Here is a 15,762-nt window from a genome sequence, read left to right as displayed (position 1 = left end):
TTAATTGTGTATGTGGATGACATAGTGATCACAGGAGATTGGAAGACTGAAATACAGAAACTAAAAAAATTCTTAGCCACTCAATTTGAGGTGAAAGATCTAGGACCCTTACGTTATTTCCTTGGAATTGAAGTTGCCCGCTCTAAAAAGGGCATCTTTATTTCTCAAAAGAAATATGTATTGGACCTACTAAAAGATACTGGCAAGCTAGGGGTGAAACCAATTGAACCTAACCATGAGCTGGGAGACAGTCAGGGAGAGTTCGTGAAAGATGTGAAGAAGTTTCAGAGACTTGTAGGGAGACTCTTGTATTTGTCTATGACTAGGCCAAATATTGCTTATGTAGTGGGTGTCCTTGGCCAGTTCATGCACAACCCTAGGACAACTCACTTTGAAGCTGCAGAGAGGGTCCTTGGATACCTCAAGAAGTTTCCTGGAGCTGGTTTGTTGTTCTAGAAACATGGACATTTAAAGGTGGAAGTATATATTGATGCTAATTGGGCAGGGGCAGTTGATGACCGAAAGTCTACCAGTGGGTATTGTGCCTTTGTAGGAGGAAATTTGGTCACATGGAGAAATAAGAAGCAAAGTGTGGTGGCTAGATCCAGTGTTAAAGCAGAATACAGAGCCATGTCTCATGGGGTTGCTGAAATCATGTGGATAAGAAACCTGTTAGATGAACTGGGTTTTGTAATTAGTAACCCTATGTCACTCTGTTGCGATAATAAAGTTGCTATCAACATTGTAACTAATCCATTCCTCCATGATAGGACGAAACACATTGAAGTGGACAAGCATTTTATTAGAGAGAAACTTGTGAATGGAGAAGTATGCACACCATATGTTAGCTCAGAAGAACAACTTGCAGACATCTTCACCAAGGGTCTTCATCATGTGCGGCATAATGGTTTGTGTGACAAGTTGGGTATGATTGACATCTATGCTCCAACTTGAGGGGGAGTGTTGAAATAGTTTATTTTATTTCTTGTCTTTTAGTCTTGTCTTGGTAGGGTCTGTTTGGTTGATTAATGTCTTTGTTTATTTTTTTAATTATTGTACTTCACTTACAAAGGGGCACAAGGGTCTTTTCCCCTTTTATTTTAGTCGTCCTATATATACTAATAGAAGGTGGCGCCGCCAGCACGGTTCCATTGCCAATCTCTTCTCTTCTCTTCTCCCTTCTCTCTTCTTCTTCTCTTCTTTTCTCTTCTTTTCTCTTCCTCTTATTTCTAGCCGGCCACACTGTCAAGAATGTTCAAAGTATTCCTTGGCATTGTCAGATCTTATTATCTTAACAATTTTCTCAAACTGTATCTCTACCATATTCATGAAGTTTTGAACCACCATAGGAACTTCATCTCAACCTTTCATCAAGTAGAGCCATGTATATTGACTATAGTCATCAACGAAGAGGATGAAGTATTTATACCCACCCATGTAATGGATAGCATATGGGCCCCAAACATCAGTATGAATCAAATGAAATTATGAAAGGCATTACTTCTTTTACTACTCACAAAATATGCGATTCTACATTGTTTTGATAGATGTCAACCTTCAAATTCAAAGTTCAACTTTGACACCGAGTCAAATAAGCTTGGAAACAAAAGCTTTACAGAATCGAAAGACATATGGCCAAGACGACAATGCCATAATTTCAAAAGACTCGTTTTCTCATTTGAATAAGACTCAATCTGGCTCGATAATCCAAATATGCGATTCTACATTGTTTTGATAGATGTCAACCTTCAAATTCAAAGTTCAACTTTGACACCGAGTCAAATAAGCTTGGAAACAAAAGCTTTACAGAATTGAAAGACATATGGCCAAGACGACAATGCCATAATTTCAAAAGACTCATTTTCTCATTTGAATAAGACTCAATCTGGCTCGATAATCCATACTCTAAAGTCCATCAAAGAGGTAGACTCCATTAGCTTCATGCCTACTTCGAATCTTTTTCCCCATGCTCAAGTCCTAAAAAACACAATGGGTAGGAAAAAAGGTCACTGGTCAATTAATGGGATTTTGTAAGAGAACTAACAGACAACAAACTTTTATAAAACTAGGGCACATGAAGAACCGGTTCAAGAGAAAGGTTATGAGTGAGTTTGACTTCACCCTGACCCGAAATAGGGGTCTAAGATCTACCAGCAAAAGTAATCTTGCCCTTACTTGGGGTTAACTTATAAGAAGACAAATGTGAAGGCATACCAGTCATATGGGCATTAACCCCGGAGTCTACAATCCAAGGACTAAAAGATGTGGAATAAGCAAGTGCAGTACCTGTCTTGGCATATGAACTAGATGGATTACTAAGTCCAAAACTAGATGAGGAGGATTTACCACCCTTTTCCAGCTGCAACAGTATATCCCTAAGTTTGTCTATTACATCAAAGGAGTCAAGAGCATCAGAAGGTTGAGCATCATTACCAAATGTAACCAAGTGAGCATTTCCATTCCTCCCAGTTTTGTATTTTTCTGGTTTTAAGTGAGGATTGAGCTTCCAACACTTTTCCATAGTATGTCTTGGCATCTTGCAATAATCACAAACCACATCCTCAACCTTCTCAATAATAGGGTGCTTACTAGTATTTTGCTTGGATCAAGATGACATAAAGGTAGAGTGATCAATCATAGGAGGTTGCACCATGGCTATCCTTCTACTCTCTTCCCCTTGTACAAGGGAGTATGCAGAAGCAAGAGTGACAATGCCAGCACTAAGAATATGTTGCCTAGTAAAATCAAACTCTGGACTCAAGCCAGCCAAGAAATCAAAGACTCTATTCTCCTCTATGTACTTTCGATATTGCTCACCATCTTCAGGGTCCTTCCATACAAGAGTCTTCAGGTGATCCACTTCCTCCTAGATAGATTGTAGAGAAAAGAAATACATAGCCACAGACCTCTCCCCCTGACGCATACTGCAAGCTTCCTTCCAAAGCTGGTACACTCTAGCAGTATTTTTAACTTGGAAATAAGTGGCAACAACTCTATCCCAAATATCTTTGGCCGTTGGAAGAAACATGTAGTTTCGGGCAATATGAGGTTGCACTGAGCAAATCAACCATGACATTACAAGGGAGTTACCCTGTTCCCAATTTGCATATTTCGGATCTTCCAGATTTGGCTTCACCTCCTTTCTTGTGATGAATCCCAGTTTACCTCTCCCAGTGATGGTAAGTTTAGCAAATTGGTACCACCCTAAAAAGTCGGTTCTATCAAGTTTAACAGTAGTTATCATAATACCACTAGAAATGTTTGCACTTCCAAGGAACACACTAGAAACCATCTATACATCCTTAGATGATTCCATAATCTATCAAAATACTTCCGCGTCAACCAAAAGGGGCCCTAAATACTTAACCACAGCTAAGGACCCAAGAAACTAGGCCACCACATGGCTAAGAGACAAAAAAGGCCAAAAAACTAAGTTGGCACCAAAACAGAGGGAGAAGAAAATCTCCCAAAAAATTTCTAGGGCTTAGAAGAATACGGGACCACTTCCAGTTGCTCCCAAGGTAAAAAGCAACCTGAAAGGTCTAGGTTTTGTAGCAAAAAACTGATTAAACAAAGTGTATAAGGTTCGACATCAGATCTGATTTTTTGTGATTTTCTGCTTGAAAAACCTATTGAAAATCATAGAAGCTTCAAACAAAGAAAAGAGTCATACCAAATATCTTCTAAAATCAGGACGAATCAAACCATATATGATTCATGTATTGTTTCCGACACCTGTACAGACTGCTGTCGTCATCCGACAGCGGTCTGATGTCAGCAGTTCTTCTCGTGAAAGAGAGCCAGCAAGAAAAGTATTCTCAAGTGCCTTTACCCGCTCTAATACCAAGTTGGAAACTAGTGTTGTAAATCTAGGGTTTGTATGAGAAAGAAAGAAAGAAAGAGATAAAGGATAAGAAGAAGAGGAATGTGTCGAGTGTTGTGTTGTTGTTACTGTTCAATAAATTACAAAGAGGCCCCTACTTGGGCACCCAAATACAAAAAGAGTACAAAGAGAAGAGGTAAAGACTAAAAACACCCTTGCCTAAACTTTCTCAACACATATATTTGAATGGATTGTGTTAACCACATAAAGTTGAGGAATGGTTTGGTCAAGACTGGAGTTGAGATTGTAGGGCCAATGGTTTACCTTTTTTCTTTCTTTTGATCAGCAGGGCCATGGTTTTCCTTAACCCAACCTAAATAGAACCAAGTTGCACAATTCCGGCCAGCTGTCTAATATATGAAATTTAACAAACACATATGCAGCTATCAGAGAAAAGCATGTGTCATGTGTGGTTTAAAAAATAAACATATTGTCTAAAGTTCATTATGAAGTATTTCCAATTCCATTACACTTTCATAGATACTATACTTCCTTGGCAACTCAGGGTCATCAAGATTGATATGAACTTTACAAGTTCATAAATTAGTTAGGGAAACTCGACCACAGTGGATATAGCTTCCCATTTGGCCTTAAGCAGTCATTTTCTTTTCCATAGGGATATGTAATCAATTTGATGTTGGATTCCAAAACAACTATCAGAGAGTCAAGATCTTCACCTTGACCCTGAACCATTTGCCCCACTGGATTTTGAAAAATGAAATACACCAATTTTCTGAAAAGCTACCTAGGGATGTTGTAAGGAGATCTTTATATCAGGGTTCTTCCTTATCCACAAAGTTTCCAAGGCCTGTATGGAATTTCGGATTTCTTCCCCATGCATGAAAGGGCTTCATTGAATATCATTGTGGCATGTTCCCACCTCACTGCTTTAATAGAACTTCTCTGTTCAGAAAAAATTTAGAGTCCATTTGGTTTGCAGGAATAGGCACCAGGTATCGGAATCGGAATGGCCCATTTCATTTCCTGTCATTTGGTTGATCTGAATGGAAGCTCCATTCTAATTCTTGGCAGAACAGGTTTCCTGCATATATGCAAGAATGGCCATCCCCCCCCCTGGTGCGGGAATGTGATTCCCATTCCAGCCTCCTTTTTTGAGGAAAAGAAAACCACTCATTCTAGTACCCTACTCAATCCCAAGTCCTTAAACCACCCACCATCCAAGGTAGCTACTGATGACCACCATCTCCGGTGAGGTAAGACCGGTCGCCAGCCGATCATTCTTTCCCCGTCTCTCCTATCTTCTTCATTTTTCTTCCTCCCCTCTGTCACTGTCACCGCTGCAAATTCCATTGGTGGTCAGTATTAGCAGATCCCTCTTCTTCCTCCCCTCCCCTTTCTTCCCCCTCCCCCCCTCCCTCTAGTTGAACCAAATAGCAACAATCGGAATCTGACTCCAATTCCCGTATGAACCAAATGCATTGGGAATAGGTGATTCTGATTCCAATTCCAATCCTGATCTTGAACCAAACGGACCTTAGGTTATGTGTGAGCATCAATTGAGGAGAAAACATATAGGTAATTGTAACATTAGAAAGGTTCTTAGATTCCAAATAGGAGTGTCAAGTGCAAGGAGCATGAGGAAGACACATGCCATCTATTCATTCAATGTAGGGTTGCAGAGTATGTGGTCTCTCTTTCTTTTCCCTAAGTGGCCAAAACTGGAAGGCAACAACAGCGCTAAAATTTTCTAGAGCATCATTACTTTTGCGGTCTTTGGGTATTTAAAGAGAACAACACAAGTGAATTTTTGAAGACAAGCTTTTAGATGATGTCAAGTTAGTATTGGATATCAGGTCTACACTTGTTGATTGGACCCTTGTTCATTCTGAGTTTTGCTTTAGCAGATTTGATTTTGAGAAATTGTGGCTGACTTTAGAACTTCATAATTGGTATTCTTGGTATTCTGTTACATTGATGTTGGGGTTTCTATTGATGTAGTGTTTTGGGGTGAAATCTATTCCCCTGATTGTATCCTCTTTCTTTTTAACGTATTTATTTCTTACTATCAAAAAAATATAAATTGTCTCTCTCAAATGAGAGAGACATGAGTGCCTGGTACTGTTAGACCAACACTTAAGATACTCTCTGTTGAGTGTTTCATTCATCAAACACGCATAAGGCACAATTAAGGGTGCAAGTTGGGTCAGGTCAGTTGGGACTTGGGAGTTTGTTAAATTTTCAATGGGCCTGAACCCCCAGCCTAAAGTAAATGAAATTCCTCAAATTGGGTAAACCGACTTGCAACCCTAGGCACAACAAATCTTCACACTGGAAACAATTTGGACAATTCACCAAACATCTGACTGCCAAACAACCTCTCCCCCTGTTAATCTAGAGATCAGATCTGAAATTTCATCATCTTTCCTCATCAAGCCAATAGAAACCTACGGCAAAAACACATTCAAACTCATCTTGATGCCACTCAAGATGAGACAAAATAACTTGAATGAATGGTTTTTTATAAAGACTTGAATGAATGATCCTCAATCACCAAAATGGCCTAAAATAGATAACCTTGACCTACAATCAAGATGCAATAGAGTAACTCCCAATTGGTGCAAAAATAGAAGAGGAAAACAGGAGGCACCAACTCAATTCTCCATACAATCCAACAGAACTTTAATTTTTTAATCAAGAAAAACATAAAAGAAGCTCTAAAAGTCCAGAGAGCCAAATTAGATTTGCACAAAAATGTACCAGTTAAGCAGAAATCGTGATCTCTGATTTTTCTTGATTTTTTAGAAGAAATGTGTAGAACTTTTTTTTAGATAAAAAAAATGCTTGAAAAGCCTACAAAAATCCTTAAAAACAAGGCAATTCAAGAATGATAGTCAATAGCACATGATCACTATTTTCAGTAAATCTTGGATTTACTATTTCTAATAATTCTCATCATTACTGCTTATAGTAATCATAATTACGGTTTGTAGAAAAACAGTGACTTGTCATTTTTAATAATTACTATTTGTAACAAAATAACTTCTAATAAAAGGAACACCAAGAGGATAAACTAAGATTAGAAGAAAGAAGATCAAATCAATAGAACTGTTGACAGAAATCCCAATACACCAAACAATAAACATTAACTGAATGAAAGATAATAAGAACAATAAATACACCTCACGAAAAAATAAACGCTTGGCAGAAATAATAATAATAATAATAGTAATAATAATAAAAATAATAATAATAACAACAAGAATAATAATAACAGAAGAGCTGCCTTTTAGTCCTTACAAGACCTGTTGACAATCTTTAATAGACCAATTAGAAACAAAAACAGCAACTTCCTACTTGTATTCAAACATAAATAAAAACAGAAATTTTTTATTTATACAAGGAAAAATTTTTAACTCTCTAGTCACTAATCCAACATGGGCCAAACATGTTGACTATGACTTTGACCATGACCTGCAAAACACAAAAATAAGTCATCCTTGAAGCATTCAGTTGGCCCACTTTCATATATCTTATTGAGTTAAAAAGCATTATAAGTGTACTTTGGCCAAATTACCACCAAGTTGACCAAGCTTGGACTGGACAAACAGTCACTTATTCTGGTCAAAAGTGCATTCTGCAATTCAGCCATCATATGTCTTTTCTTAAATTTCTTTCTTTGAGATTTGACGGGAATGTTTTTGTAACCACTTGCATCAGGATCCTAACTTAATCATCGAGTGGACCAAAAATCAACCTAAATTCCTACCTAGAATGTGTTTCATCACCATCCAGTCCTATCTATATGAGATCTGCTACATGAATCGTGTTTCACCAGTCCATTCTGTTTAATGACATATCTATTGTGAAATTATTGGTGCTTAAATCATTTCTTAAAATCTTACTACTTCCACCCAAGTCCTTTTTGGTCTGCCCCTTGCCCTTTTAGCCCCTTCAACTTGTATCAAACCACTTCTTATTATAGGTGCTGTCGATATCTTCTATGCAAATGTCCAAACCATCTATTCTACTTTCTCTCATTTTATCACCTATTGGAGCTACTCCTAAGTTGCTATGAATGAATTCATTTCTGATCCAATGTTTCTAGTTTTCCGCCCATCCATCAGCATACACATTTCTGATTCTATCCTACTATAATTCTAAGGGCAATATCCTCCTCATTCTCTCCCTTGTTATGAATTATCTAACCGGGGTACCAAAAAAGGTCACATTGAGTTATCTTTTGATCTCCATCAGTGTGCCCTGATTTGCACTCCTATTGTTTTTAAATTTGAATGCATTATATTCTGTTTTATTCCTACTTACTTTAAAAACTCCTGTTTATAAGACATTTGTCTATAAGCTTAATTTTGCATTTAATCCTCCATTAGTTTCATCAATTAAAAGGATGTCATCAGCAAACAACTGTCAGATTCAATTTTAAAAGGACAAGAGAATCTGAACAAAGGAATTATATTAGATATCAAAAGAGTACATAAGGACAATTGTACCCATCTCTAAAATGAAAAAGAAAAGACTATGTATACAAGAAAGAAAGAAATGATAATGTACATAAGATAGAAGATAAAAATGTGCTCTCAACCAAGTCAGCTCATAGTATCTCTACAACATGCACCATGGGACGCCTCCTGAAAATATTTAGTCAATTTTTTTGGTAATCAATAAGAAACAAAATTTATTAATATAAAAAAGTACATCTGGAAGTGAGCTTGTCTCTAAACTCTACCACTGTGAGCTTGTCTTACACTGCTAGTCCCAAGCCCAAATTAAGGAGGGTTAGTCAGGTTGGCAGCCGGCACTAAAACTTTTGCCGAACACTCATCAACATGGATTCTATCTAAAATGTGTCTCTTTTAAGCAAATAGTTGGACACTCTAAGAAGTTCAAGGAAAATAGTATGAGATTCAGAAAATAGCTCATCAATCAGATTGTCTAAAGGCATCTAATCATTCTGCTTTTTAGTGTAGACCCTCTCTTAAGTGGGCCCCATCTGATAATGGGGCCAGATTCACCATGTGGTAAGCTATACGGTCTGGGTCACAATTAGCAGTGCCCATTAGAAAAAGAGTTAGTTGACATTAGAGTCAACCAGAACAAGATGTTCAAAAAAACGCATCACAACCTCCAAGGGTCCAGCCAATTAGAACCAATCATTCACCCCACCTTCAACCCCTTGTAACCCAGCCTCTGCCCCAACTCCCATTCGCCACCAGTGGCTGAGTGGCACAAATAAAAGAAACCAAAAACAATTCAATAAATGCTTAAGACTGAGAGAAATACACAATCTATGTTTCATATATGGAGAAACTTGTATAATACATTGTCCAGCACCAAAGTTTCTGACTGCATTTGACTCTAGTCACTAGCTGCATAGAAAAGGTAAAAGTTTCTTTGCTCAAAGTATCAGAATAACACTTTTACAAAGGTTTTATAGCAGCATAGAACACTCATATCCTCTCTCAAAATGATGTTACATTATTCCATTTTATATGAAATTCCTAGAATGTACTCAAGCCAATTGCACCTATTGACCGAATTGATATGCTTATACAAGGATCAACTCAAGCAATCACCATACCAATTTCTGCATATGGCTATAAAGGAAATAGAAGAACCATGTAATAGCCTACAGTCATGCCCCATAAAGTGCAACTGTGTACAGAAAGCATATAAAGACTTGTTTAGGAAAAACAAGAAATAGGATTGGACAAACTAACTTGAAGGTACGGCCATTATGTGTAAGCAGCAGATACTCAGGAGTCCGAACAACTGTATTTTCACTACGATGCAATGCTATACATTCCTCAAAAGGAACCAATTGTTCTAAGTTACTTGCATCATCATGGAACTCCGGCTTAATTTCCACAGTCCACTGTTAAGCCAAAAAGTTATAGTCTTAGTCTCTAATAAATTGGAGGCAGGAAGAAAAGAAGAAAAGCTGCAGTTAACAATGGAATATCCATCTCATATAAAGGGCACATGATGGATATATGAATGTTAAATGAAGGAAGCAAAATCCACTGAGCCCATTCAAGATCTCACCTCAGTAGTTTGCTGGCAAGTACTAGCATCCCTTAGGTAAATGCCTCGTGACGTTGGGGCTGCGATCAGTAAGACATCATGAATTTATCACATTAGCTTCATATTTCTGACAGTCAACATAAACTCAATATTTTGAATCTAAAAAAGCATCATCATTAATGGATGATGAGTAACAAATTTTCTTCTTTTTATCTGTAGTGATACACTGCATAAAAATAAAAAGGAGAAAGGTATACAAGTTGTATACAAAAGGGCCATAATCCAGGAAAAACAAAAACAAACTCAGATATAAGGGACCCAACATTTTTTTATCAGTTACAGCAGTCAAAGATATCTTACTAATAAAAGTGCTAAAAAGATATAAGGGACCCAACTCTTGACAGTGATTCAAGAGTAGGGTGCACTACAATGAGCATATGCTGACCCATAGTCCAACACAATCAGAGAAGTTCAGAACACTAACCTGTTGGCTAACGCCTCAGACCTAGTACCCCCGACACAAGAGTATATCTTCCAACCGTCTTCCTAGCTAAAAGCAACCGCAATATAATTAATTGGTCTTTCTAGATACCCACCCGAACAAGGTGCTCAAGCTTGAAGCCCAAGCCTTTGATTCTTTAATCTGGTGCCTTAGGATCCAAGGTCCTTGAGAATTTGTCAACAACCAACCAATTACTAACCTAGAGGAGAGAGAGAGAGAGAGAGAGAAAGAGAAATCTGCACTTCGAAGTTTTTTTATTGGTAGTTCTGCGCTTAGAAGTTTCTTTGCCTGATTGACCCTAAATATCTTAAGACAAAAGTTCCAAGGAAAGCTATAAAAACAAACTCCCCCCCTCCCCGATGACACTGAGTTGCCCAAAGAGCAACCATCAAAGTTTATCTTGATTTTGCCCATTAGAAGTACCCATACTTGTCAAGATGATGCCTAGGCAACAAGGCACCCTTGGAGGCTCGCCTTGCTTAATTGCCAAGCAGTTTTTTATATCATGTCATAAAATACTTTTAAATTGTAATATTTGTTAGATTATAATTATAAAATAGACATTATTAAACTAAAATATTCATTTTGTGTGTTTATATACAATTTTCTTTTTATTATTTTTTTATTTGTTAGGGCTTAATCAACACAGACATTGCTAACTGCTGTATTGAACCCTCAAAGACTTCAAAACATGAACCGATAAGACACTGCTAACCGCTGTATTTTTCTTTTATTATTTTTATTTGTTAGGGCTTAATCACCAAATCTACTTCTTCTTTCTTCCACCTTTTCAATTTTTATTTTCTTATAACAAAAATAGGGGTTCATGCCCCATATTTTTTTAATTTTCTTTTCTTTCTTCTTTTTCTTCTCATGAATATGTTGATTTTCTGTACTTTAAATGATATTTATACTTTTCTTATGAAATTTATGGATAATTATTAAGGAAATATGGCTCCATTCGGAGCTTATGGCAATCAAGATGGGCCAAATGGCAGCTTATGCAATTCAAGTTCTAAACCTGAATTTGAAGACTTAGAGGAGTTCTGGGCCAGCTTTGTGGACCTTGGGCTACTTGGTGATTTGGGCTTCCAAGTTGTTAGGTCCATTAGAAGATTCATTGCTGGAGTCAAAGTTGTCATTAATATCATATTTATGTTTAGTTAGTAGTTGAGAATACATTTAGTCGTCCTATATCTTGTAGGTTGTGGTTGCATTAAATAGTTAATGTTTTGTTAATTGTCTTAGTCAAATAGTCCTTTGGGAAATGTTGGATTATGTATAATATTGGGAAATGTTGGGAAAAATCACCCAACTGTTTGAGAAATTCAAGAGAATGAGGAAAAAGAGTGAAGAAAGAAGATAAACAGCTTTCTTAAGCTTGAAGTAATTGAATATCCTCCTCTTTATTCTTTGAACAGCAGTTAATAATGTTCTTATATAGGGGTTCTATTTAGGTCGGCATCCAATAAAAGCCTGAAATTACAAAAACACCCATGTCCCAAAATAGTAAGGAAAACCCAAACTAACCTTATCTAATAGCTAAATACCCTGTAAGACGTAACAATAATAATCCACTAGAAATCTTTAACTGATTGAGAAACAACTAGGATATCATCAAAACAAGAAAACAACTAAATTCAAGCACGAGAATTCTTCACTTTCTTGTTCCTTCTAGATTTGTCTCCTGCTTCTTCATAATTAAGTGTTGCAGCCTCTACATCAGTTCCCTCCACTTGAAGAGGACCCGCCCTCGAGTCTAGTTTAGAGATGGGTGGATGGTACTCAAAGATATCAGAAACATTGAAAGTTCAAAATATATTCATGGAAGTAGGAAGGTCTACAACATAGGCATTGTTATTAATCTTCGCCACGATCTTGTAGGGTCCAATCTTCTTTGGCTGCAACTTGTTGTATTGCCCTGTAGGGAACCAGTCCTTCCTTGGAAACACCAATACTTCATCCCATTCTTGAAAAACTTTTGGTCGCTATGCTGATCAGCTGCTTCCTTATACTTGGTATTGGCCTCTTCTAGGTGTTTGTTTACTTCCTCATGAATAGATATGATCTTGTCAGCAAAGTGCTTCGCTGTGACGCTATATCCTAGCAATGTTGGAAGTGGCACCAAGGCTAAAGTATGTCTAGGAGTGTGTCCAAACACAACCTCAAATTGAGATTTGTCAGTAGATCTGGTCACCATGTTATTATAGGCAAATTCTGTTTGTACAAGAGCTGAATCCCATTGTTTAGGCTTCTCACTAGATAGATTGTGTACCATATAACCAAAAGTCCCATTCACAACCTCTCTGCCCATCAGTTTGAGTATGACAAGTGCTGTTAAATTGTAGCTCAGAGTCAAATCATCGCCATAAAGTTCTCCAAGAGTGGCTAAGGAACTTTCTGTCACAATCTGAGGTAATATACTTTGGAATGCCTTGTAGTCCAACCACTTCTCTAAAGAATAGGTTGGCTACTTGTGTTGCATCAGCTGTCTTCCTGTAAGGAATAAAATGAGCCATCTTCGAGAAGTGATCCACTACTACAAACACTATATCATGTTGCCTCTGAGTTCTAGGCAACCCAACCACAAAGTCCATGGAAAGATCCTCCCAAGGACCCTCTGGATTAGGCAATGGCATGTACAACCTTGTGTTTTGGGTATGCCCCTTAGCTGTCTGGCAAACATAGCAACCTTGTATAAACCTCCCAACATCCCTCTTGAGATGTGGCCAATAATAACGCTGTATTTTAGGTTGTCATCCAGATCCAATAAAATCCTGAAATTACAAAAACACCCCTATCCCAAAATAGTAAGGAAAACCCAAAATAACTTTATCTAATATGTATATACCCTGTAAGACTCTTCCTAGCAATAATAATCCACTAGAAACCATTAATTGACTGAGAAACAACCTAGGATATCACCAAAACAAGAAAACAGCTAAATTCAAGCATGAGAATTCTTCACTTTCTTGTTCCTCCTAGATTTGTCTTGTGCTTCTTCATAATTAAGTGCTGCAGCCTCTACATCATCCCATGTAAGTGTCATTAATACTGTTGTTGTAAAAAGGTCTATATGAACTGAATGAAACCTTGCAATCCAGCAGTTCATTTTTGGACTGTCATTCCTAGTTTCTGCAATTGTTGTGTGTTCAACTTTGCAACTACTGTAGCCCTACTATGCTTGCTTGTGGGTGGCATTCCTCTCTCAGTTTCTACACTAGAAATTGTCTGGGCTTCACATTGAAAAATTATTTATTATAAGCCTGACATCAGTAAAAAATTACTTATTATTAGCGTGACAGCATGTTCACCTACAACTTAGAAAAATTCTGCAATATCCATGGACATCCAAGTGATAGAAAGGAAAGATACAGATAATGAAAGCATACTTGATTTCCCAGTTTGGTTAATCTTTATCCGATAACAAACACAGGGTAGATCCCTACATTGTTTAATATATTCAAGTGCCCTGCCATCAAATACATGTCAAAGTCAGTCAGAGAGTTCAATCAAGTTGGCCTATCTTTGCAGTTAAAGGGAATTATGGACAACAATAGAAGAACTTACTTGTCAACTTGCATAAGCCCTTGTCCAGTAGATAATTTATCTTCTGGCAGACCACCTACAGAAACCGAGGTATTTTCAAGTGCCTTCCTTATGCTGTATGGACTTACAGGAATACCTTCGGTCTGCATATATTCAACGGTAGAATGTCAGAGAAATTAATAGAGGTCCATGCCAGTGATAAAAATAGAGCATATCAGATCAACCTTCATTGCACTAATGAGTAAAGCAACTCCTCCACAAGCAGATGGAGATGCCATTGATGTCCCATTCATAAGCATACGTCGTTGGAGAGTCCATGTGGGGACAGGTGCAACTGCCCCACCAGGGGCACTTACACAGACACCGAGATCTCCATCAACAGTCGGACCTCGGCTAGACCTGCATCCAGTGTTTCCAAGTGTAAGTGATTCCCTTGTTTAATCAACTTAAATCCACTCTCTCAATCAACCCAAGTGGCTCTTACAATAGAACATGCATTGAAAACCTTAAACTACTCAAGGTTTGAAGAGAAATGGCGTAACCGGATTATGTTCTAGAAAGGATGAATTTTGGGAAGAAATGGCAGAATTGGATGAAGGTATGTATCTCCACAGATTGTTGCTCTTAGAAAGTGCATTACTGGAGATAACCTTTCCAAAAGATGGATGACATTGCAAGCCACCACATCTATCATCTGCATCCTTTAACTAGAATTGGCAGACCATATATTTATTCACTCTCCACTGGCCAGCCAAGTGTAGAAGCATTTCCTTAAATTTGTTGTGCTCCTTCCCTACTTCAGTCATAGAGATGCTGGAAGGGTGGAGGCTGAAAGGTCAAATATAAAAAGCAAATTAATATGTGCTTCCATCCCTAATCCAGTCATTCAGACTGTGTGGAAGGAAGGAAATATGAAGATCTTTGATGGAAAGTCTCATGGGTTGAGGAGATCATCAATCAGGCAGTGGGCAGGAGCACACCTTGGGTGTCTGTGCAAAACACTTTCTATGGGTTCAAATGAGATTTATTCTATCAGATGATTCAGATCAATTGGAGTATAATAGGACTTTATCTGTTAAAGGGACTGATGGTGTGAAGTGGGGGGTGGGGTTTCTTTTATTACAGTCTCTTACTGTATTAGACTGTCCCTTCTATTTCTGATGGCCTGGTTGTAATCAGGTGTTTCCTTTCATCAAAAAATTGTAATACCTTTCAAAAAGAACCCTAAACTGCTCAAAACTAACACCAAAATCCTTACAAGGAAAAGAATGTACCAAGTATATTCAAGTCCTTCACCGGGGGCTTCAACCACACAATGAGCTCCAGCAGCCATGGCAGGAGACACATATGCACCTACTCCTATTATACTTGAACTGGTGCCACCAGGTGCACCCACGGTGCTCAATGCAGGACCACTGTTGCCAGCACTGCTGATAAATACAAGTCGGTGTTTATTTACCACCTACACTTAAAATTGTCAGTGACATCTACACTTCTACAAAATTTCTGAAGTTGGTAAAAATACATACGAGACAAGGGAAGGGAAAACAGGGAAAAGCAAAGTGCATTGATAATCAGCCAGCAAGCACAAGTTGAAAAGCATGGAAACTATACTTCATTTAGAAGATCAACAAAACGCCCATAATCTGGAAGCAGTGTAGGCTCTCCATAACTCATATTGATGAGATCACATTTGTGCTGCAAATTAGAAGATATAACAGCTTATTAGCAATCATTAGGTTTACAATGGATAATTAGGAATCATTACACTTATGAAATTTCTTAAATAACCTAATTCCTAAGTTCCTAACTTAATTCATGTTTATTT

General features: G+C 37.7%; 1 protein-coding gene across 2 annotated transcripts in view; it reads right to left on the bottom strand.

Annotated features, from left to right (window-relative positions):
* The window catches only part of TPP2 (tripeptidyl peptidase ii), a 109,587-nt gene that overhangs the window by 70,606 nt on the left and 23,219 nt on the right, over positions 1-15,762 (bottom strand). For both annotated transcript variants that reach the window (XM_088961715.1, XM_088961716.1), the window contains exons 10-16: positions 15,549-15,632; positions 15,209-15,396; positions 14,159-14,333; positions 13,956-14,077; positions 13,778-13,857; positions 9,905-9,963; positions 9,580-9,734 (exon numbers count right to left, since the gene is read on the bottom strand). In XM_088961715.1, coding sequence (XP_088817841.1) covers positions 9,580-9,734; positions 9,905-9,963; positions 13,778-13,857; positions 13,956-14,077; positions 14,159-14,333; positions 15,209-15,396; positions 15,549-15,632 — 863 coding nt within the window. The remainder of the gene's footprint in view (positions 1-9,579; positions 9,735-9,904; positions 9,964-13,777; positions 13,858-13,955; positions 14,078-14,158; positions 14,334-15,208; positions 15,397-15,548; positions 15,633-15,762) is intronic.

This window comes from Nelumbo lutea, chromosome 1, assembly GCF_056320005.1.
Source record: "Nelumbo lutea isolate HS-2025 chromosome 1, American lotus-T2T, whole genome shotgun sequence".
NCBI lineage: Eukaryota > Viridiplantae > Streptophyta > Magnoliopsida > Proteales > Nelumbonaceae > Nelumbo > Nelumbo lutea.
Note: the sequence above shows the minus strand (reverse complement) of the source record. Positions and strands in the feature narration are given on the sequence as shown.